This window comes from Phycodurus eques, chromosome 18, assembly GCF_024500275.1.
Source record: "Phycodurus eques isolate BA_2022a chromosome 18, UOR_Pequ_1.1, whole genome shotgun sequence".
Lineage (NCBI taxonomy): Eukaryota > Metazoa > Chordata > Actinopteri > Syngnathiformes > Syngnathidae > Phycodurus > Phycodurus eques.
Genome location: NC_084542.1, coordinates 487,887 through 510,000, shown reverse-complemented (window position 1 = coordinate 510,000; position 22,114 = coordinate 487,887). Strand labels below are relative to the sequence as shown.

At 46.3% G+C, this 22,114-nt stretch overlaps 1 protein-coding gene across 2 annotated transcripts in view; it reads right to left on the bottom strand.

Moving 5' to 3' along the window:
- rad51 (RAD51 recombinase) overlaps positions 1-21,298 on the bottom strand; it is a 36,352-nt gene extending 15,054 nt beyond the window's left edge. Inside the window, exons 1-5 of one of the 2 annotated variants that reach the window (XM_061704810.1) lie at positions 21,135-21,298; positions 19,542-19,628; positions 14,215-14,352; positions 8,993-9,110; positions 3,929-4,020 (exon numbers count right to left, since the gene is read on the bottom strand). In XM_061704810.1, coding sequence (XP_061560794.1) covers positions 3,929-4,020; positions 8,993-9,110; positions 14,215-14,352; positions 19,542-19,625 — 432 coding nt within the window. In that variant the 5' untranslated portion in view covers positions 19,626-19,628; positions 21,135-21,298. The remainder of the gene's footprint in view (positions 1-3,928; positions 4,021-8,992; positions 9,111-14,214; positions 14,353-19,541; positions 19,629-21,134) is intronic. The other variant, XM_061704811.1, reaches the window with a different exon arrangement.
- Between the last annotated feature and the right edge of the window lie 816 nt (positions 21,299-22,114).

The following is a 22,114-nucleotide window of genomic DNA, read 5'->3' as shown; positions in this document are numbered from 1 at the left end:
TGTGCCCAGAAAATGCACTATATTTAATTGCATTCCTCCAATTAATAACCTCCATCAGTGACTCAGTGGTACAGACAAATTTAAAGTGTACTACCAATGGAAAGACTCGGAGCCAAACTAAAAGGGAGAGAGGACCACTTTATGAATATATGCCGACCACTGATGGATTACTTGCCCAGGGATCCAAGTACTCTGATCGATAGAGGAAATTATTTATTAGATTGGAAAGCTCCAGTTGTCCTCTTACCATTTGCCTACTGATGTGTGTGCGTTGAGTATTTTACTTTTAATGACTGATTCTATTTGTATCTTCAATCTCTTGAACATAGCCGAGCACAGTTTTTTTCCATACCATTACAATTTGACCATTTTCTACTTTACCTTTTTTTGTCATTTTGTGCAAAAATATAATTCTTTAAAAAAAAACATTTAAAAACTGTAAAATCACTGGAAGCAAGAAGAATCTCAGCAATATTTGCCGCCACTTCAGAAGACGGGTAACATTTCTTCACCATTCCCACCGAAGCCTCCCGAGGGTTAATACTGTAATGTCCCACACTGGCAGTGCAGACAGATGTGAAGCATGCCAAGTCCTCCCATCAATCAACAGGTACAAGTGGGGACATTTGTGTCTCACTACAGTCTGCGGTTCTGTGAACTTTCCATGGCTTCCTGACTCTAACCTGATCTCAAGGGTGAAAGTACTGAATTTTCACACTTCTCTTCACATCTGTGTACTGCTTCACTGTGTCCTGTTTGTCTTTAACCCTTTCTCTTACAGCACCTTCATGCACTGTGGCAGGAATGACATCCAGGATCTGGGGTTTTGGCCTCGAGTGTCTTCCATGGAGTAGATATGATGGGATTACTCCAGTGGTTGCATGAGGGGTTGCTCTGTAATCCATAAGGAAGGATCATATGAAGGCTTTCCAGAGTATACAATGCCTTGAAGCATTTTGCAGACAGTCTTTCAGTATCCTGTTGAGAAGTTCAACTTATCCATTAGCATGTGGATAGCACACAGATGCGCTCAGGCGCACAACTTCTCTTTGAGAAATTCCTTGCACTCAGCAGTGGTAAATTGAGAACTACTGTCGCTCACAATATATCCCCCGCACATTCCCTTCTTGTGAAAAAAATTGCAATCAGGAACTGGATAATTCTGCGGTATCAACATGTGTGACAAAAGCAGTTTCTGGCAATTTGCCATCATAATCCAATAGCGTAATCACAAACCTGCATTCTCTCATTGCTTATATAGTGAAAGGCGGACGTGACTGAGGACAGCATGGCTGGATGGACGAGGCGAAAACAAGAGAGTGGCTGAGTGAGGTGTACGTAAAGAGACCGGACGTTTTTTCCCCCCCCCACGCGTCCCTGTTGATCTGTGCCTCCATGCGCACCCATCTCACAGGCGCTGTGAAAAACTAAGTGCAACAAATGAACTCGGAGCTTGCCATCCTTCCGGGAGGCTTGATGAAGGAACTCCAACCGCTGGACATCGGTGTAAACAGGGCGTTCAAAGTGAAGTTGCGAGCGGCGTGGGAGCGATGGATGACAGATGGCAAACACAGCTTTACTAAGACTAGGAGGCAGCGCCGGGCGAGTTACGCCACAATTTGTGAATGGATTATGGATGCCTGGGCTAAGGTATCTGCTTTGACTGTTGTCCGAGCTTTCGCAAAAACTGGCATCATTGCTGAACAGCCCCCCGGCAACGAGACTGACTCCAACAACGACGAGAGGGAACCCGGGATGTTTGATGGAGAACTGGCCCAGCTGTTCATTTCGGATACAGAAGATGAGGACTTTGCTGGATTTGTGGATGAGGATTGATCAAAAAATAACGTGAGTACATTGTTAAATACTTCAATAAAGTACAACCGAACTCACTGTTTACATTGTTAAATACTTAAAGCAGGCCTCAGAGAACCCAGACTCTGCTCCCTCATGGGAAGGCGTGTCGGTGGAATTGAGGAGGTCTTCGAAGTATTCTACCCACCGGCTCACAACGTCCCGAGTCGAGGTCAGCAGCGCCCCATCCCCACTATACACAGTGTTGATGGTGCACTGCTTTCCCCTCCTGAGACGTTGGATGGTGGACTAGAATTTCCTCGAAGCCGTCCGGAAGACTTTCTCCATGGCCTCACCGAACTCCTCCCATGCCCAAGTTTTTGCTTCAGCGACCACCAAAGCTGCATCCAACGGGTTCGGGGATTGCCCGTTCTGTCGGAGGTGGGAATTGAAACTCCTTCTGACAGGGGATTCCGCCAGACGTTCCCAGAAACCCTCACCATACATTTGGGCCTGCCACGTCGGACCGGCATCTTCCCCCACCATCGGAGCAAACTCACCACCAGGTGGTGATCAGTTGACAGCTCCACCCCTCTCTCTTTACCCGAGTGTCCAAGACATGCAGCCGCAAGTCCGATGACACGACCGCAAAGTCGATCATCGAACTGGTGCCAAGTGCACGTGTGGACACCCTTATGCTTGAACATGGTGTTCGTTATGGACAATCCGTGACGAGCACAGAAGTCCAATAACAGAACACCGCTCGGGTTCTGATCGGGGGGGCCGTTCCTCCCAATCACGCCCTTCCAGGTCTCACTGTCATTGCCCATGTGAGCATTGAAGTCCCCCAGCAGACCGATGGAGTCCCCAGCGGGAGCGCTCTCCAGCACCCCCTCCAAGGACTCCAAAAAAGGTGGGTACTCTGAACTGCTGTTTGGTGTTTAGGCACAAACAACAGAGCCCAAGCTGTGTGTGGAAGCGAGTCTTCTCGACCTCACACACGAGCTCGGGCTCCTTCCCTGCCAGAGAGGTGACATTCCACGTCGCTAGAGCCAGCTTCTGTAGCCGGGGATCGGATCGCCAAGGTCCCCGCCTTCGGCCACCGCCCAGCTCGCACTGCACCCGACCCCTATGGCCCCTCCCACAGGTGGTGAGACCGTGGGAAGGTGGACCCACGTTACCCTTTCGGGCTCATGGGTGCAGGCCCGGCCACCAGGCGCTCTCCTTCGAGACCCAACTCCAGGCCTGGCTCCAGAGGGCGGCCCCGGTGACCTGCGTCCGGGCAAGGGAAACCTGAGTACATAATTTGTCTTCTTCATAAGGGGTCTTTGAGCTGTGCTTTGTCTGGTCCCTCACCTAGGACCTGTTTGCCATGGGTGACCCTGCCAGTCCCACCATCCAGCCCATAAATACTCTGTGGGGATTGCTCTTTTCATAAAACCCGTTAGTCACCTGAAAAATCCAAGATGACTGCCATTTTTCAAGATAGCCACCATTGAATGTACAGAAATATTGCATATTTCAAGTTTTTAGCATATTTCATATTTCACGGCATTTGCATGTTCTAACTGTGCTTGTGAATGATTGTTTGTCTATATGTGCCATGTGATTGGCTGGCGACGAGCCCAAACTCATAGGGGATAGGGTCCAGTTTACCCACGATCTTAGTGAGTATAAGTGGTACAGAAAATTGATAGATGGATCGACGGATGGTCTCAAATCAAGATGCACATAATTAACACATGATGAAAAGTAAAAGCACTTTAGTTAAAGTTTAAGTGTCACAACAAATGGTGTAAATACATGTCCATTTGATACTTCTTTTTACAAATATTTAAACCAGTGGTCCCCAACCTCTTTTTCCACCAAAGACCGGTTCATGCTATAGACCTTTCCCGGGTGGTGGCGACTGAGTCGGAAGCTAATAGTCTATGAGGGGGGTAGAGGGAGTGTCCTGATCGGACAGCAGTCATCGACAGGGTGGAGGTTCCATTGTCTCCCGTTCGACAAAAAAAATGAAAAACATTTTTTTTTTTTTTTTTTTAAATTTGTTTTTGGGGTGGTGTGGCCCAGTACCAAATGGCCCGCAGTCAGGGTGGTTGGGGACCACGGATTAAAAATAATTGGATGGTACCTGACATGTGACAGCGAGTGTATGGCACAGCTGGGTCTTCCCTGTCCGAAACTCCCCAAACATCTCTGTGATGGAACCAGTCTCAATCCCACCTCCAGGGGAAACAAAAAGTGGACTCAAAATTATTTTTCCAACGTAATCTGTAATGACTACGCTCCAGTCATAAATTCACTTTGTTCGTCAAGGTTTTACATCTTTAGTATAGAACAGTAGCACTATGAAGTTCGAACACCTCTCAAATCTTTGGAGTTTTAAGGCCTCTTTATACTTCCGCACCCGCATTGCATAATATGATCGTCGCATTGGGCCATGCGGCCCCTGTGCGACACCTGACGCGCACACAGCACAAATTGTCGCCGCACGCAGAATGCCGCGGAGAGAATCTCTCGTGATTGGTTCGTTTTAGTCACATGCTGTGATGACATACTTGGCTTACCCTTTGGTTCCACATGCCACCTACGACATCGCCTTCTTGATAGATTTTGCAATATAATTAAACATCACCTGGTCATCTAGGTCCATTTCGTTTAGCAGGCAATGTTCCACGGTAGCCATTGTTGTTGCTTTGTTCCGGAATGTAAAAACGGCAACCGAAATTGGCCATAAAATGCAGAGGAAACTCCACCCTGTGCCAGCCGTAGAGACACCCCCGACTTGGAGAACGGCAGCATATTTTCAAAACAGCGCGTGTGGGTTGCGCTCAAGTATAAATGCAAATTGCTCACAAAATAGCCGCAGTGACGTCAGAGCGGTCGCCACCCGCGCAAGTATAAAGAAGCCTTTAGACCAAAAGATGGGTGAAAAACATGCCCCAAAATTCAAACGACTGTTTGAGTTCGTACAGTCATCATACACATCAGCACGTAAGCCATCAGTTAACCTCACCATAGAAAAGAAGAAAGTGAGAAGACTATGCACAGACTGACCGAAATTACTGAAGGCGGTGGGACTTCTAAGCACAAAACACTTCCACAGTGTCCAAGTACGTTTGTCTAATTACGGAGTGATTGATTGATTCATCCATTCATTCATCCATCCATTATCTGCGCCGCTTCTCCTCACGCGGGTCGCGGGCGTGCTGGAGCCTATCCCAGCTATCATCGGGGTACACTCTCAACTGGTTGCCAGCCAATCGCAGGGCACAAACAACCATTCGCACTCACATTCACACCTACGGGCAATTTATCTCTCCAATTAATGCATGTTTTTGCGATCTGTGAGGAAACCGGAGTGCCCGGAGAAAACCCACGCAGTCACGGGGAGAACATGCAAACTCCACACAGGCGAGACCGGGGATTGAATCCGGGTCCTCAGAACTGTGAGGCCGACGCTCTAACCAGTCGGCCACCGTGCCGTCCCCGAGTGATTCAGTGCCACATAATTGGGGTTGACTACCAGTAGGCAGGTAGATGAAGGAGAAGAACGGTTTGTTCGGTTTAGCACCGTAACTGGTTTTATTTTGGTACGTTTTTTTTTTTAATCTCCATTTCCCAAGGCTTGATAGCAACAAGCTTTGACAGAATCAGTATAAAGCAGCTTTTAAAAACAAATTATTGGTGTTATACAGCGGCTGAAATAAGTATTTAACACGTCACCATTTTTCTCACTAAATATAATTCCAAAGGTGCGATTGACCTGAAAATTTCACCAGATGTTGGGAACAACCCAAGTTCGTATGGATGAACAAAGAAAGTAGAAGAAATAAACTCAGAAATTAAGTTATGTGTAATGTGAAAGGAATGCCCCTTGTCAGTACAAACGAATCTCAGCTGGTTCAGTCCTAATTGATGGCCTACAAAAAAAGTCTCATTGCCAAGGTGTGAGTCAAGATGCATCTCATGATGGGCAGAGCACAGAGGTGTCAAGACCATCGCAAACTAATTGTTGGAAAACATAACGATGGTATTGGTCACAGGCCCATATCTAAGCTTCTGAATGTTCCAGGGAGTACTGTTGGGGCCATAATACGCAAGTGGAAAGCCAATTTTACCACCATAAATTTGCCTTGCTCAGGTGCTCCTCACAAGAATTCTGACAGAGGAGTCCAAAGAATGATCTGAATATTTGCCCAAGACCCAAGGACCACCTGTAGAGAGCTTCAAAAAGACCTGGAACACGTCAAAAGGAAAAAAAAAAGCCATGGCCTGTATGCACGCTCGCCACGCAAGACCCCATTGCTGGGGATAGGGTGTCAAAGCCTGTTTAAAGTTTGCTGAACAACATTTGGACAAGTCAGTTAAATACTGGGAGAATACAGTGTGGTCGGATGAGAGCAAAATGTAACTGTTTGGGTGCCATAATGCACAACAGTGAAGTTCGGAGGTGGGAACATTATGGTGTGGGGCTGCGTTTAAGCAAATGGTAGTGGTAAACTTCACATTATTGAAGGAAGGATGAATGGGCAAATGTACAGAGACAAAAATCTGCAGCCATCTCCAAGGATGATGAAAATCAAACGAGGGTGGACATTTCAGCAGGATAATGAGCCAAACCATACTGCCAAGGAAACTCAATTGGTTTCAAAGAAAAAAAAAATAAAGCTGCCAGAATGGCCCAGCCAATCACCTGACTTGAATCCAATCGAAAATCTATGGAAAGAACGTAAACTCAAGGCCCACGGCACCTTCAAGATTTGAAGACTGCTTGTGTGGAGGAGTGGGCCAAAATCACACCAGAGCAATGCATGCAACTAGTTAGTACAGGAGGTGTCTTGAAGCAGTCATTGCCAACAAAGGCTATTGTACAAAGTATTAAATAAATAGCAGTTGGCATGTTCAATAATTTTTCCTTGTGTCATTTCACATTATTACACAAAACTTAATTTCTGATCTTATTTGTTCTACACAGTTAGGGATGCAAAGTTCAAAAGCCATCATCTGTGATGGTATGGGGCTGTGTTAGTGCCAATGGCATGGGTAACTTACACATCTGTGATTGCTCCATTCATGCTGAAAGGTACATACAAGTCTTGGAGAAACATATGCTGCCATCCAAGCAATGTCTTTTTCATGGATGCCCCTGCTTATTTCAGGAAGGCAATGCCAAACCACATTCTGCACATTACAACAGCGTGGCTTCATAGTAAAAGAGTGCGGGTACTAGACTGGCCTGCCTGCAGTCCAGAAAGGTCTCCCATTGAAAATGTGTGCCGCATTATGAAGCGTAAAATGCGACAATGGAGACCCCGGACTGTTGAACAGCTGAAGCTGTAAGTCAAGCAAGAATGGGAAAGAATTCCACCTCCAAAGCTTCAACAATGAGTATCCTCAGTTCCCAATTGTTTATTGAATGTTGTTAAAAGAAAAGTTGATGTAACACAGTGGTAAACATGACGCTGTCCAAGCTTTTTTGGAACGTGTTGCAGCCATAAAATTGTAAATTCATGATTATCATCTGCAAAAACAATACAGTTTATAAGTTTGAACATTAAATCTCTTTTCATTGTAGTGTATTTAATTAAATATAGGTCGAACATGATTTGCAAATCATTGTATTCGGTTTTTATTTATGTTTAACACAACATCCCAACTTTATTGGATTGGGGTTGTACTTTCTTTGTATGTATGGATTACTTGTTCGCAACATCTGGTGAAATTTTCAGGTAAATAGCACTTTTGGAACCATATTTAGTGAGAAAAATGGTGACGTGTTAAGTACATTTTTCACCCGCTGTACATTTAATAACTTCTGTTTGCGATGTCCCCTCCTGGAAGCCGTCACATTATCGTGGTGGAGGGGTTTGTTTGTGCCAATGATCCTCGGAGCAAAGTTGTCTGGGGCTTCACGCCCCTGGTAGGGTCACCCATGGCAAATAGGTCCTAGGTGAGGGACTAGACAAAGCACGGCTCCAAAAACCCCTATGAAGAAAGAAATAAATGGATCAAGGTTTCCCCTGCCCGGTCGCGGGTAACCGGGGCCCCCCTCTGGAGGTGGGGCTCGAAGGCGAGCGCCTGGTGGCCGGGCCTGCACCCATGGGGCTCGGCCTAGGCACAGCCCCAAAGCGTAACGTGGGTCCCCTTTCCCATGGGCTCACCACCTGTGGGAGGGGACAGGTACAGTGTGTGCTTCAATGGTCACGTGAGCAATGACAGTGAAACCTGGAAGGGTGTGATTGGGAGGAGGAGCTAAACCGAAAGGCGAAGCTCTCTATTTACCGGTCTACCCTCACTTGTGGGACCAAAAGAACAGGATCCCGGATACAAGCAGCCTCGGGATCTGCTCGGAAGAGCTGGAGGGTGCCCAGCCTAAGTGGGTGGTGAGAGGGAAATCTGGGCTTCCCCGCTAAAGCTACTGCCCCCGCGACCCAACCTCAGATAAGCAGAAGAAAATGGATGGATGGGTGGACTTGGGGTGTCCCGAGCCGATCTTTCAGGTCAGCTGTCGGTCCAATGTCAGCAAAAACACGAGTATCAGATCGAATCGGACAGGATGTAAAATCTCAGTCCATTCCATACGCCGCTCTAGCACTTCTATCCAGCAGCGCCTGGACGACACGCAGAGCCCACATGATCACAAAAAGAGGTTGCTAAGGTGTTAGCATAGTAGCAAGGAGTAAGAGTGAATGTTGCTTGCTTAAAGTCATTTATTGACACTTCAGTCTAAGTTCATTGTAAAACTAAACAGATTAAAGAATGGCATCTATTGAATGTTCAAATACATCATAAACTTCGTTTGTTTCTTTGTTTTTGTTCACAAAAAAATGCTAGCTCAAAGCTAAAACACAATGAATAAAAAACACCATCGCAGCAAAACGGTGCGAAGAGAAGAGCTTTATGGTCAGCTGATTTTAAAATAAATAAATAAAATAAAAATAACTCAGATTTGCCTGCAGTTTGAACAAGGCCTTGATGTGGTTCGTGCATCAATTACGCAATTCCTTACCCTCATACGATTAAAGGTTTTACAATGGCATCGGTTTGGACTCTGGAATAAATAATTACAAATATAATTCATGTAAAAAGGAAAAGTGTTTTCAAGGACCAAAATAACTGGTTGAATTGAACAGCTTCGAATTTCAAGGAACCACTGTATATGCAGAAACTTTGCTGGTAAGTATTTACAAACCATGTAGGAGTTTGTCCAATTCCTTCGAACCTGTAGATATTTGGATGATTTCTGCTCTTCTCTGGTGGAACTCAGAAGCTGTAGTAAAGCCCATAGGCACAAGCTTGGCAGCTTCCATCTGCAAAGAGAAAATCATTCAAGCGTTAGCAGCATGAGTCAATGTTATAGTGTGTTACTAGCTTCATAAAAAAATCAATGAGAATCTGTAAAACAAATCTGTCACTGTATAAAATTCAAACTGCTCTCGTCTGTAGCAAGCAGTTCAGTGTAGTTCAATGATTGGTTCTTAAATAAGTCAGAATGCTATTTATTTCAGAATCCTCTATTTGCCAAGTATGTCAAAAAGACAAGGAATTTGTCTCCGGTAGTTGGAGTCGCTCTAGTACAACAATAGACAACCATGTTGACCAAAAATAGATTGGAGTCCATCTGTGTTTGATTATACTGATTGGACTTGATTAGGAAAGCCACACACCTGTCTATATAAGACCTTAAAGCTCACAGTGCATGACAGAGCAAATGAGAATCAGGAGGTCAAAGGAACTGCCTGAAGAGCTCAGACAATTGTGGCAAGGCACAAGGTGAAAAAAAAAAACAAATTCTGCTGCACTTAAGGTTCATAAGAGCACAGTAGCCTCCGCAGTCCATAAATGGAAGACGTTTGGAATGAACAGAACTCTTTCTAGAGCTGGCCGTCCGGCCAAACTGAGCAATCGGAGGAGAAGAGCCTTGGTAAGAGAGGTAAACAAGAACCCAAAGACCACTGTGGTTGAGCTCCAGAGATGCAGTTGGGAGAAAGTTCTAGAAAGTCAGCCATCACTGCAGCCAGTTGGTGCTTTATGGCAGCGTGGCCCGACGGAAGCCTCTCCTCTGTGCAAGACACATGAAAGCCCGCAAGAAGTTGGTTAAAAAAACACATGAAGGAATCCAAGATGGTGAGAAATTAAGATTCTCTGGTCTGATGTGACCAAGACAGAACTTTTTGGCCTTAATTCTAAGCAGTATGTGTGGAGAAAACCATGCACTCCTCATCACCTGTCCAATACAGTCCCAACAGTGAAGCATGCTGGTGGCAGCATCATGCTGTGGGGGTGTTTTTCAGCTGCAGGGTGAGGATGATTGGTTGCAATCGAAGGAAAGATGAATGCAGCCAAGTACAGGGATATCCTGGATGAAAACCTTCTCCAGAGTGCTCAGGTCCTCAGACTGGGCCGAATGTTCACCTTCCAACAAGACAATGACCCTCAGCACACAGCTAAAATAACAAAGGAGTGGCTTCAGAACAACTCTGTGACTGTTCTTGAATGGCCCAGCCAGAGCCCTGACTTCAACCCAATTGAGCATCTCTGGGGAGACCTAAAAATGTCTGCTCACCAACATTCACCATCCAACCTGACAGAGCTGGAGAGGATCTGCAAGGATGAATGGCAGAGGATCCCCAAATCCAGGTGTGAAAAACTTGGTGCCTCATTTCCAAAAAGACTCATGGCTGTATTAGCTCAAAAGGGTGCTTCTACTAAATCCTGAGCAAAGAATCTGAATACTTATGGCGGTGTGATATTTCAGTTTTTCTTTTTTTAGTAAATCTGCAAAGGTTTCAAGCTCAAAGAGCTGTCAAAGGGCACCAGAAACAAAATTGTAGACATGCACCAGGCTGGGAAGACTGAATCTACAATAGGTAAACAGCATGGTGTGAATAAATCAACTGTGGGAGCAATTATTAGAAATTGGAAGACATACAGGACCATTGATAATCTCCCTCGATCTAGGGCTCCACGCAAGATCTCACCCCGTGGGGTCAAAATGATCACAAGAAAAGGCCCGTCTGAAGTTTGCTCGAGAGCATTTGGATGATCCAGAAGAGGATTGGGAGAATCTCATATGGTCAGATTAAACTAAAATGGAACGTTTTGGTAAAAACTCAACTTGTCATGTTTGGAGGAGAAAGAATGTTGAGTTGCATCCAAAGAACACCATGCCTATTGTGGATGCCATGGGGGTGGAAAGATTATGCTTTGGGGCTGTTTTTCTGCAAAGGGACCAGGGGCCTCATGTACAAAAACTTGTGTGGATTTCCTACTGAAACATGGCGTACGCTCAAAGCCAGAAAACGTCATACGCACAAAAATATCCAGATGTATGAATCTGTGCGTACGCATGAATCCAAGCACATTTCCTTTGTACATGCCAATCAACGTGGAAATGAGCGCACATGTTGAAGTAGCAGATAATTCTTCTGAATGTGAAGTTGAGATGCTGCTCATTGAAGTCAAGGCGTGCAAGAAAATCCTCTTTGGCACGCTGTCCTCCGGCGTTAACAACAGCGACTGTCAACGCTGTGGAGTCAAAACAGTACACACAAAAAAGAAGTGGTCAGACATTAAGGTGGATGTGAAGTAGAGGACAGCTGCCCACTGCCAAAGTGTGGCCAAAACAGGCGGAAGAACTGTCGCGGAAGGCCTCACCCTGTTTGAGGAGAGAGTCGCTGCAATCATGGGTGACACTGCTGTCTCAGGGGTGGTGGAGGCACATGTGGCTGACTCTGATCACCCTACAAGGTAAATACTATGCATTTTCATAACTCACAACAAATGTGTTCAGAGTAACCTCCACTCAGCCCAATGAGATAAAGGTTTATGCGTAAATGTTGTATGCATGGTATTTGTAATCAATTTTTTGAATTCAAATAGAAGCATGTCAACATATTAAAGAGGATATCAAAAACTGACTCCTGTTTGATTACTCAATTTATTATATTAATACACAAGAGAGGACACTCAGTCGCACCCACGCGCTACATGTTCGGGGGATTCGTCCAGTCCCCAGTGTCTCTGGTCTCACAGACAAGGAGGATTCCTCCACCCTCCCTGGCATCACAAACGCGGAGGATTCGTCTACCGTTCCAGGCGTCTCCTCCGGCATCCCCAGCATCTCCGACCCAATTACGCTCCGACAACCGGCTGCTGCTCCCCGCCCGACTGGCTGTGTCCTCACCCGTGCATATTGATAAACAGTCCTTTGAATTTACTTAATTTGAACATGTAAATCAGTTGCAGATATTTAAAATGTGTTAAAATGACATAATATACCCCTCTTCTCCTAAAAAAAAAATGGAATCGTGCAACCGATGCACGTTTATATTAAGTAAATTCAAAGGACTTTTTTTCAGTGCATGTGCTGGAGTCACAAGAAGAGATTGTGAGGGCAACAGGCAGCATAAATGATCGCCTTGATCAATTAATAAGTGTCCTCAGAAATATAAGTGATTCATTAAATACACTAGTTAAATAAATTCTGAGTGCTTGGCTCTTTTACATTGTTGAAATCAAATGTTTCCAGATATTAATTCATCAGTGTAAATTGTTCATGTGTGTCTGTTGTGCAGATTTATTGCAAGTTTCCCATGGTCATTTTCTCTCTTGATACATCTGAACTTTGCAATGAAAAAGAACGCACGCCACGTTTTTGTGTGTACGCACCTTTTGTACGTGAGGCCCCTTTTTAAAAAGGGGAACCGGAAGGTGTGTGCCAACTACAGGGGGGGATCACACTCCTGAGCCTTCCCGTTAAGGTCTATTCAGGGGTGCTGGAGAGGAGGGTCTGTCGGGAAGTCGAATCTCAGATTCTTGAGGAGCAGTGTGACGAAAACCACACTGCTCCTCAAGAATCTGAGATTGGCCGTGGAACAGCTCAACACCCTTGGCAGGGTCCTCGAGGGTGCATGGGAGTTCGCCCAACCAGTCTACATGTGTTTTGTGGACTTGGGGAAGGCGTTTGCCCGTTTCCCCCGAGGAGTCCTGTGGGGTGTGCTTCAGGAGTATGTGGTACAGAACCCCCCTGATATGGGCTGTCCGGTCCCCGTATGACCAGTGTCAGAATTTGGTCCGCATTGCCGGCAGTTAGTCGGACTCGTTTCCGGTGAGGGTTGGACTCCGCCAAGGCTGCCCTTTGTCACCGATTCTGTTCATAACTTTTATGGACAGAATTTCCAGGTGCAGCCGAGGCGTAGAGGGGGTCCGGTTTGGTGGCCTCAGTATTGCATCTCTGCTTTTTGCTGATGATGTGGTTCTATTTGCTTCATCAAGCCGTGATCTCCAACTCGAACAGGAGCGGTTCGCAGCAGAGCGTGAAGCAGCTGGGATGATCAGCACCTCCAAATCTGAGACCATGGTCCTCAGTCAGAAAAGGGTGGCGTGCCCTCTCCAGGTCGGGGATGAGATCCTGCCCCAAGTGAAGGAGTTCAAGTATCTTGGGGTCTTGTTCACGAGTGAGGGAAGAATGGAGCGTGAGAGCGATAGGCGGATCGGTGCAACGTCTGCAGTGATGCGGACTTTGTATCGGTCCGTTGTGGTAAAGAAGGAGCTAAAGTGAAGGCGAAGCTCTCGATTTACCGGTTGATCTACGGTCCTACCCTCACCTATGGTCACGAGCCACAGCTCGTGACCATAGGTGACCCGACCTCGGATAAGCGGAGGAAAATGGATGGATCGATACCTGTACCAGTAAAGATATTCAGTAAAAAAGTGGCCATACTTCAAAAGGTTGACCTGATTGAGCAAAACCAATGTGATATTTGGATTCAGCACATCAAAATCCATCCATCCATTTTCTACACCCCTTATCCTCACTAGGGTCACGAGTATACTGGAGCCTATTCCAGCTAACTACGGGCAAGAGGCGGGGTACACCCTGAACTGGTCGCCAGACAATCGCAGGGCACATATAAACAAACAACCATTCGCACTCACAACTACGGAGTCTTCAACCAACCTACCATGCATATTTTTGGGATGTGGGAGGAAATCGGAGTACCCGGAGAAAACCCGCACAGAGGGAATATGCAAACTCTACACAGGCGAGGCCGGATTTGAACCCGGCTCCTCAGAACCGTGCTGCTTTTGTCCTAAATCAGCAAAAGAAAATCTAAGACAATAAATTTGTTTCTGAACAGTTTTATCAACATTTCTTCCTACCTTCTCACGTTATGGACCAAACCAATATCTGAATGTTGTGCATTTTCAGCACTGTTAATTTTAAATGTCCTGTTTTTTAATAAAGGGATGGAAATTTTTATCCTATTCATTGATGAATCCAAAAATGTAATCTACAGATGCGATGGCCCGTGACCGACTGGTTAGCACATCTGCCTCACGACGTCACGTTTCGACAACTCTGGTTCGAATCTGGCCTCGCTTGTGTGGCGTTTGCATTTTTTTACTTACTATAATTTTATCAGCTTTGGCTTCACTAATGCCTTTTATGTTAAGCAGCTCCTTCTTCGGCGCATAAGCCACTGCCTCGATGGTGTGGAAACCTGCGTCCTCCAGTTTCTTGATGTCACTTGCACTTATTCCACATTGCTGCAGAGAAAAGGAAGGAAGGAGAGCGACAGAGAGACACACACACACACACACACAAAGTGGGGGATGAAAAAAAATGAAGACTATTACAAGATTGGAATCGACAAGCTAGGGGGAAATACTAACCTAGAAAAAAATATTGCAAATGGAAAACTCACCGGGGAGGTCAAGTCTTACAGAAACATTTAAGCACTGCAGCATTTCAGCACAATGATCCGAAGCAAATCAACCAAAAAAAGTGTCAATGGCATCTAATTGTTGAAACGCAGCGTGTTGACATTATAGGGCTGTGCACTGGACATGACAACGCAACAACACTGCGAAAAGACAATTCGCCCCCTTTCCTTGATGAACACCCAATTAAACTCACTCGTGTGGTTACATTGGACAATAGGGCCACATTTCATAATTCATCCTGTGTTTGTGTCGGCTGTCGAGTCAGTACCTTTGCTCATTGGACAAGATCTGCCAAGTTGTTTCATGCCATTAATTGACTATACTAAGCGCGAGATTTATGCACAGGTGCGGCGACCCCTAAGGCAGCCAGAACACACTAGAGAATGCTCCCAGTGCAAGCCTCTGAGCCTCCTGGATGGGCCGCCGCTATATGGCTATATGAAATTGGTCCCCTTCCAGACAATTTAGCAATGGATAAAATTCTCCCACATTTGGGACCCCTCTGGTTAATTGAAATTATTCGGTCTACGGCACTAACAATCTATACCACCTTCCAAGGAGTCGTCGCCTAGACCCGCCATCGAGCCGACGAAAGGGAGGATACGCAGCAGACACGCTTCCCGCAAACTGAGGTGACACAGTGACTCCCCACGGCTCGATAAACCGCATTCTTCGAAGCCGCCCTGCTGTGAGGCTCCCCCAAGAAGAAGCTTAGTGGACTCCAAAGTAATGAGCACGTCCCCTCGAAATCTTGGTTTACAGTCATCAAAGAGTAATTTTCTTCGTCTGAACTGGCAGCAGCCCAAGAGCGGATCGATCAACGATGGGATGCAAATACAGCAACAAACTATTTGCTTAATATCCAAACGTGCACACAAGGCGCCACCCACTGGCATTTGAGAGTACTGCAACCTGTGAACTCACATTTGATGTTTAACCTAGGATAAATGTATGTTTTGATATTTCACGAACTCTGCGGAAATATTCCAAATGTATGCCTTGATGTCTGTGTCAGTGTGTCAACTTTACAAGCGCAATTGCGAGATTTTGAGAATTGTTTGTCTTGATTTGACTCCATGCAGCATAAAATGTGACTTGAACCATAAGCAGTTGATTTGCCAAAACTAAAGTATAAACAGACATTCTATGTGCTTGACCTGTGAGTAGAGAGTACAAAGTTGAGAGTATTCTATATTAATATATGATTTTAAACCCATTTTGTGGGTCAAAATTGGAGAACAAGATTGATGGGTGTGGTCTTCTCCAGGTTTCTCCGTCCCTCTTCGACACGCCCCCGGGGTACTTAACCCCTGACTCCCGCTCTCTTGTTCTCTCTGGCGTCTTGTTGGCAGCCCCCCAGCCACGGGGCGGTCGTGGGACACCCCTCCCCCTCCTTTTGTTCGGGCATACGCCTCGGTAACCGACTCGGCTTCCCAGCCTTTCCGTGAGCCACCGCTAGACGATCAGAGCAGCTGCTACTAAGGTACCAGGTACGCTTCCAGTCAAGCGTGATCGCTCTGAAATTGCTAGCAAGCCCCTGAAAAGGCAGTAAGAGAGACAGTCATATTCTCCCAACGAGGCGTGATGAACAAAATTTTTTCTTCTCCTGCCTCTTTTGTTTTTGTTTCATTTTTGTGCATCTTTTTGTTCTGCAACCAACCCTGTCTCCATGCTTCTGAGACGCACCCAGAAAGAGACCACTCCCAGAGGCCAGCTAATCTACATTCGTGAGTAGACACTGCAAGTGTTTTCCAGACTGTACCATATTAGTGCCTAATAATTTCAGGGTCCCTCCTTGAGCAGTCACACCTTATCGTGGTGGAGGGGTTTGTGTGTCCCAAGGATTCTAGGAGCTAAGTTGTCTGGGGCTTTATGCCCGTGGCAGGGTCACCCATGACAAACAGGTCCTAGGTGAGGGACCAGAACAAGCACGGTTCAAAGACCCCCGTATGATGACGACAAACGAAGGATTTTCCCTTGCCCGGACACGGATCACCCGGGCCCCCCTCTGGAGCCAGGCCTGGAGGTGGGGCTCGAAGGAGAGCGCCTGGTGGCCGGGCCTGCTCCCACGGGGCCTGGCGGGCACAACCCGAAAGGGTAACCTTCCCGTGGGCACACACCTGTGGGAGGGGCCATAGGGGTCGGGTGCAGTGCAAAGCTGGGCGGTGGCCCAAGGCAGGAACCGTGGCGATCCGATCCCCGGCTATAGAAGCTGGCTCTAGGGACGTGGAATGTCACCTCTCTGGCAGGGAAGGAGCCCGAGCTGGTGTGTGAGGTCAAGAAGTTCCGACTAGATATAGTCGGACTCGCCTCCACACACAGCTTGGGCTCTGGTAAGAGTCCTCTCGAGAGGGGTTGGGACTCTCTTCCACCCTGGAGTTGCCCACGGTGAAAGGCGCCGAGCAGGTGTGGGTATACTTATTGCGCCCCGGCTCGGCGCCTGTACGTTAGGGTTCACCCCGGTGGACGGGAGGGTAGCCTCCCTCCGCGTTCGGGTGGGGGGGACAGGTCCTGACTGTTGTTTGTGCCTATACACCAAACAGCAGTTCAGAGTACCCACACTTTTTGGAGTCATTAGAGGGGGTGATGGAGAGCGCTCCCGCTGGGGACTCCATCGTTCTGCTGGGGGTCTTAAATGCTCTCGTGGGCAATGACTGAGACCTGGAAGGGCATGATTGGGAGGAACGGCCCCCCCCAATCAAAACCCGAGTGGTGTTCTGTTATTGGACTTCTGTGTTTGTCACGGCTTGTCCATAACGAATACCATGTTCAAGCATAAGGGTGTCCACACGTGCACTTGGCACCAGGACACCCTAGGTCGCAGTTCGATGATCGACTTTGTGGTCGTGTCATCAGACTTGCGGCCGCATGTCTTGGACACTCGGATGAAGAGAGGGGCGGAGCGGTCAACTAATTACTACCTGGTGGTGAGTTGGCTCCGATGGTGGGGGAAGATGCCGGTCCGACATGGCAAGCCCAAACACATTGTGAGCGTCTGCTAGGAATGTCTGGCAGAATCCCCTGTCAGAAGGAATTTCAACTCCCACCGCCGACAGAACTTTGCTCATGTTCCGGGGGAGGCGGGGCACATCAAGTCCGAGTGAACTATGTTCTGCGCCCCGGTGGACGAGAGGGTAGCCTCCCTCCGCAGGGGACGGGTCCTGACTGTTGTTTGTGCCTATGCACCAAACGGCAGTTTTGTGAGGGTCTGAGTGGACCATGTGCCGCACTTCCATTGCTCAGGCGGCCGACCGGAGCTGTGGCCGTAAGGTGTCGTGGCGGGAATCCCTGAACCCGTTGGGAGGGATGCCGTCAAGCCGAAGAAGGAGTCCTATCGGGCATTTTTGGCCTGTTGGACTCCTGAGGCAGCTTATGGGTACCGGCTGGCCAAGTGGAATGAAGCAAAAACTCCGGTATGTGAGGAGTTCGGTGAGGCCATGGAGAAAGACTTCCGGACAGCTTCGAGGAAATTCTGGTCCACCATCCGGCGTCTCAGGAGAGGATAGCAGTGCACCACCAACACTGTGTATTGTGGGGATGGGGAGCTGCTGACCTCGACTCAGGACGTTGTGAGTCGGTGAGGAGAATACTTCGAAGACCTCCTCAATTCCACCGACACGCCTTCCCATGAGGAAGCAGAATCTGGGTTCTCTGAGGCTGGCTCTCCTATCTCTGGGGTTCACCAAGCCGTGACCTCCAATTCACACTGGAGCAGTTCGCAGCCGAGTGTGAAGCGGCTGGGATGAGAATCAGCACCTCCAAATCTGAGACCATGGTCCTCAGTCGGAAAAGGGTGGTTGGAAAAGGGATCCTGCCCCAAGTGGAGGAGTTCAAGTATCTTGGGGTCTTGTTCACGAGTGAGGGAAGAACGGAACGGGAGATCGACAGGCGGATCGGTGCGGCGTCTGCAGTGATGCGGACTTTGTATCGGTCCGTTGTGGTGAAGAAGGAGCTAAGCCGAAAGGCGAAGCTCTCGATTTACCGGTCGATCTACGTTCCTACCCTCACCCATGGTCACGAGCTGTGGGTCGTGACCGAAAGAACAAGATCCCGGATACGAGTGGCTGAAATGAAATGTAATTTTATGTACGGTACTGCATGTTTTAAAACAACTACATTGTTTCCAAAAGTCTGCTCGTTTGTTAAATAGACATTTTATCGTCAAATCACACATACTCCCACCCGCTCTCTTCTTTATTGAGTTAAAGTTATGCTGTTATGATAATTTAAGTACAGAACCTTGTGATTTTCTCAGTGAAAATATTTAAACTTAACACGGAACATGTATATTAATGCACCAAATATTTTAGATTATGTTTAAAAATAAAATAGATGGCGTTCAATGGAAAAAAATGTTTTACTTACCCAAGTTTTTCAAAATAACAGATTCTCGAGCTGGAATTTAAATACCGTTACACCGCAGTACTTTTGGTCAAGGTTATCTGATACCGTCCCGTGCCTCCTTGTGACCATACGTGAGGGGAGGGACGTAGACCGAGACCTTTGCCTTTCGGCTCAGTTCCTTCTGTACCAGGACAGACCGATACAGTCTGCCACCGATCCGCCTGCCAATCGCCCACTCTCTCGTAAACAAGACCCCAGAGATACTTGAACTCCTCCTCCTGCGACCTGGAGAGGGCACGCCACGCTTTTCCGACTGAGGACCATGACCTCAGATTTGGAGGTGCTTCACTTGCCCATTCGCCATGCCTCATTGCGCTCTTATCGCTACTGAATACTATACAGGTAGTCACTCGTCATTTTTATAATGCCCATGAAGGGCAATACGGCTGTGGCAATGTTGATATTTTGCTGGTATATTACTACTGTACCGTGAGACCGGAATATAACAGGAACCTGCTGATCTAAAACCTTGTTTGAAGGGCACACTCCACCATGTCACCGCTAACTTCTCTTCTACTATATTCACATACATACCATTAATGGAACATTTTGGTACGACTTAGCCCTAACGCACAACAAAAGGAAAACAAAATATTAAGATTACATACCTCTAGTCTGCACAGAGGCTGAGGTCCAAAGTTTTCTTCCTCCTCAATCTCAGTTTCAACCGTGCCCTCACATCTCATCGCCATGATCTAAATGTGAAAACCAGTGTGGGGGGGGGGGGAAACATGTAATTAATTCATACAATCCATTTTTTTATTGCATACTATACTACTACTCCTCCCGCAAATGTGCACACTCAGAAAAAAATGTCATTTTATCTCCCAATGAATTTACAAGTGCATTTTTCTCCAATTGTTTTTCTCTCGAAAGTGTTCACTCAACGAGTCACATTCAAGATGGCGCATTTTGAGTGTTGGCGGAAGCAGCGCTCACAAAAAAAAACAAGCCGTGTACAGGAAAGTCCCAAAAAACTAGAGGTTTCTCTGCGGTCGCGTTTTGCACCTCATCGACATCCGCCATTCATGACGACGAAGAAGCGGTGTCGTAAATGTCATCACAAATTGGACATTTTTCAAAAGAGCAATTACACACGAAATAAGACAAACAAACATTTCCCAAAAGTATAGTAGACAAACTCCGCTCAAACTATTAGGTGAGTGAGGCCATTTTTCTAATCCATATAGCCATCTTATGATATATTTGTCTATGCTTCTGCCAATTGCTGGATTTTTTTGGACAATCAGCTGGCCAGGTCCCTTCATGTGACGTTACTCGGATTCGCCACGATGGCTCATAGTTTGCCGCCAGCCGCTTCAAACTCTAATTTCATGAATTTTATCAACCGCAAATGCTTCTCAACTGTGCTCTATTTCTTCATTGCCGTGTATTTTGCACGACTTGCGCAGTGCCAAATTAAACCATTTTGCCAGGCTCTTATCCGTTTTTTCAAAACCTGGGCCCTTGGCTTTCTAGGATTACTTAAAGTTGATCAGTGTCGTGGCTTTCTTTTAACTGTACTATAAAACAATATGAGGAGAAATATCTGTACACATATACAAACTTAATTACTGGGTGGCACCTATTATAAAAATGACTGTGACAGTGACTAATTGGAAATCATTACCATGTTACATTAAATGTCTGTTTCTGTGTTTAGCAAGCCTTTTGAAAATAGATGAAGTCGGTTACCAAGTTTGAAACTCGGATTCAACAAAAAATTTAACCTCCCCCCCCCCCCCCCCCCCCCCGACTTGGCATGAAGACTGGCCAGACATTGCTGCATTTTCACCGCTTTTAAAGAGTTATAAACCACTATTGTTTTTGAGTCCTCTATTTTTAGAGTCATAACTGAATATTTTGGAAAGGAAAACGATACTTCTATCATTGTGATCATTTTTAAAAGATTTCTGACGATGGAAATCGATCTCTTTGAATCTTTCCACAGGTGCCTACAATGTAGCGACGAAGTTCGCACCAGCCACTCAACGTTTTTCTTTGTTGCTATTTTATTTTGTCAGTGGTGACTACATACAATGAACACAAAAGCCTCCACGTAAAAGCGAACGCCCAAATCCTCTCACTTGATAACCCACGACGAAAAAGACACTTAACGTCCACGAATTTCCTTTCACGATTAGCTAACTAACATTAAGCAACGTAATCAGACTATCCAATATTAGAGAGCATTGTTTTACCTTGACGCCAGCAGGCTATTGTGCTCGATCAGACGCAGATTCCGTTAATAACGGCGTCGCATTAATATATCTAAATACAACGTTAACCAAGTGCAATGTTTTGATCAACACGTCTGAGCAAACGTGTGGAAAAAGGCCAGTTGACCTTTTTTTGTAACTCGAGTTCCCGCTCGATCGCATGTCAATGACGTCACCACTACGCATTTGGATTTTGATTGGACGAAGGACGATTCACAATAGAGAACATATTGGGCTGGAAATTGGACGTCAACGTCGCTATCATGTTGGATGTGGCGCAATTGCGATCGTATGAAGATACCACATTCGCGGACTGCTTGGAGAGGACAAAGCCTTCACAGTGAAAGCCAAATCTCATGATATTTACCAAGCCGTGTACAGGAAAGACTGATGAAAAAAACAAAAACTTTTGATTTCTTGACTGATTTCAGTATTTATTCATTTATTTTCATTTATTTTCTCTGACATTTTGTATTTCATCTATTTTCAAAGTAGCCTCTGTGGACGTGTTCTGTGAGTGGACTCATGCTAAAATAAAGACTGTATTTGATTTGTCCAATTTTTTTGTGCTGTTCATATCAAATAAACGAATGGTGTTAAATGGCAGCAGAGAGACCGTAAGATTATTATCAGCACTAAGGACAAATAAACGTGCTTTACTTATCGGGAATCTTCTTGGGGGTTCAAGCTTTTCTACCAATCCACACGCGTTTGGTAGGTGGCGGTAATGCACCTGAATACTGATTGCCAACCGCCAATCTACTGGCAGAAGAAGAAGAAAGAGAAGAAGAAGAAGAAGAAGAAGAAAAAGATGATCACGATAATGATGATGATGATGATGTCGCTTACAGAGAGGTCAAAATTGTGGACGGCAAGAAAACCACTATAACAAGGATGTCGGCACATTGTGCTGCATATGGTTGCACGCAACGCTGCGCAATCACAGCAAGGGAAATTTAAGC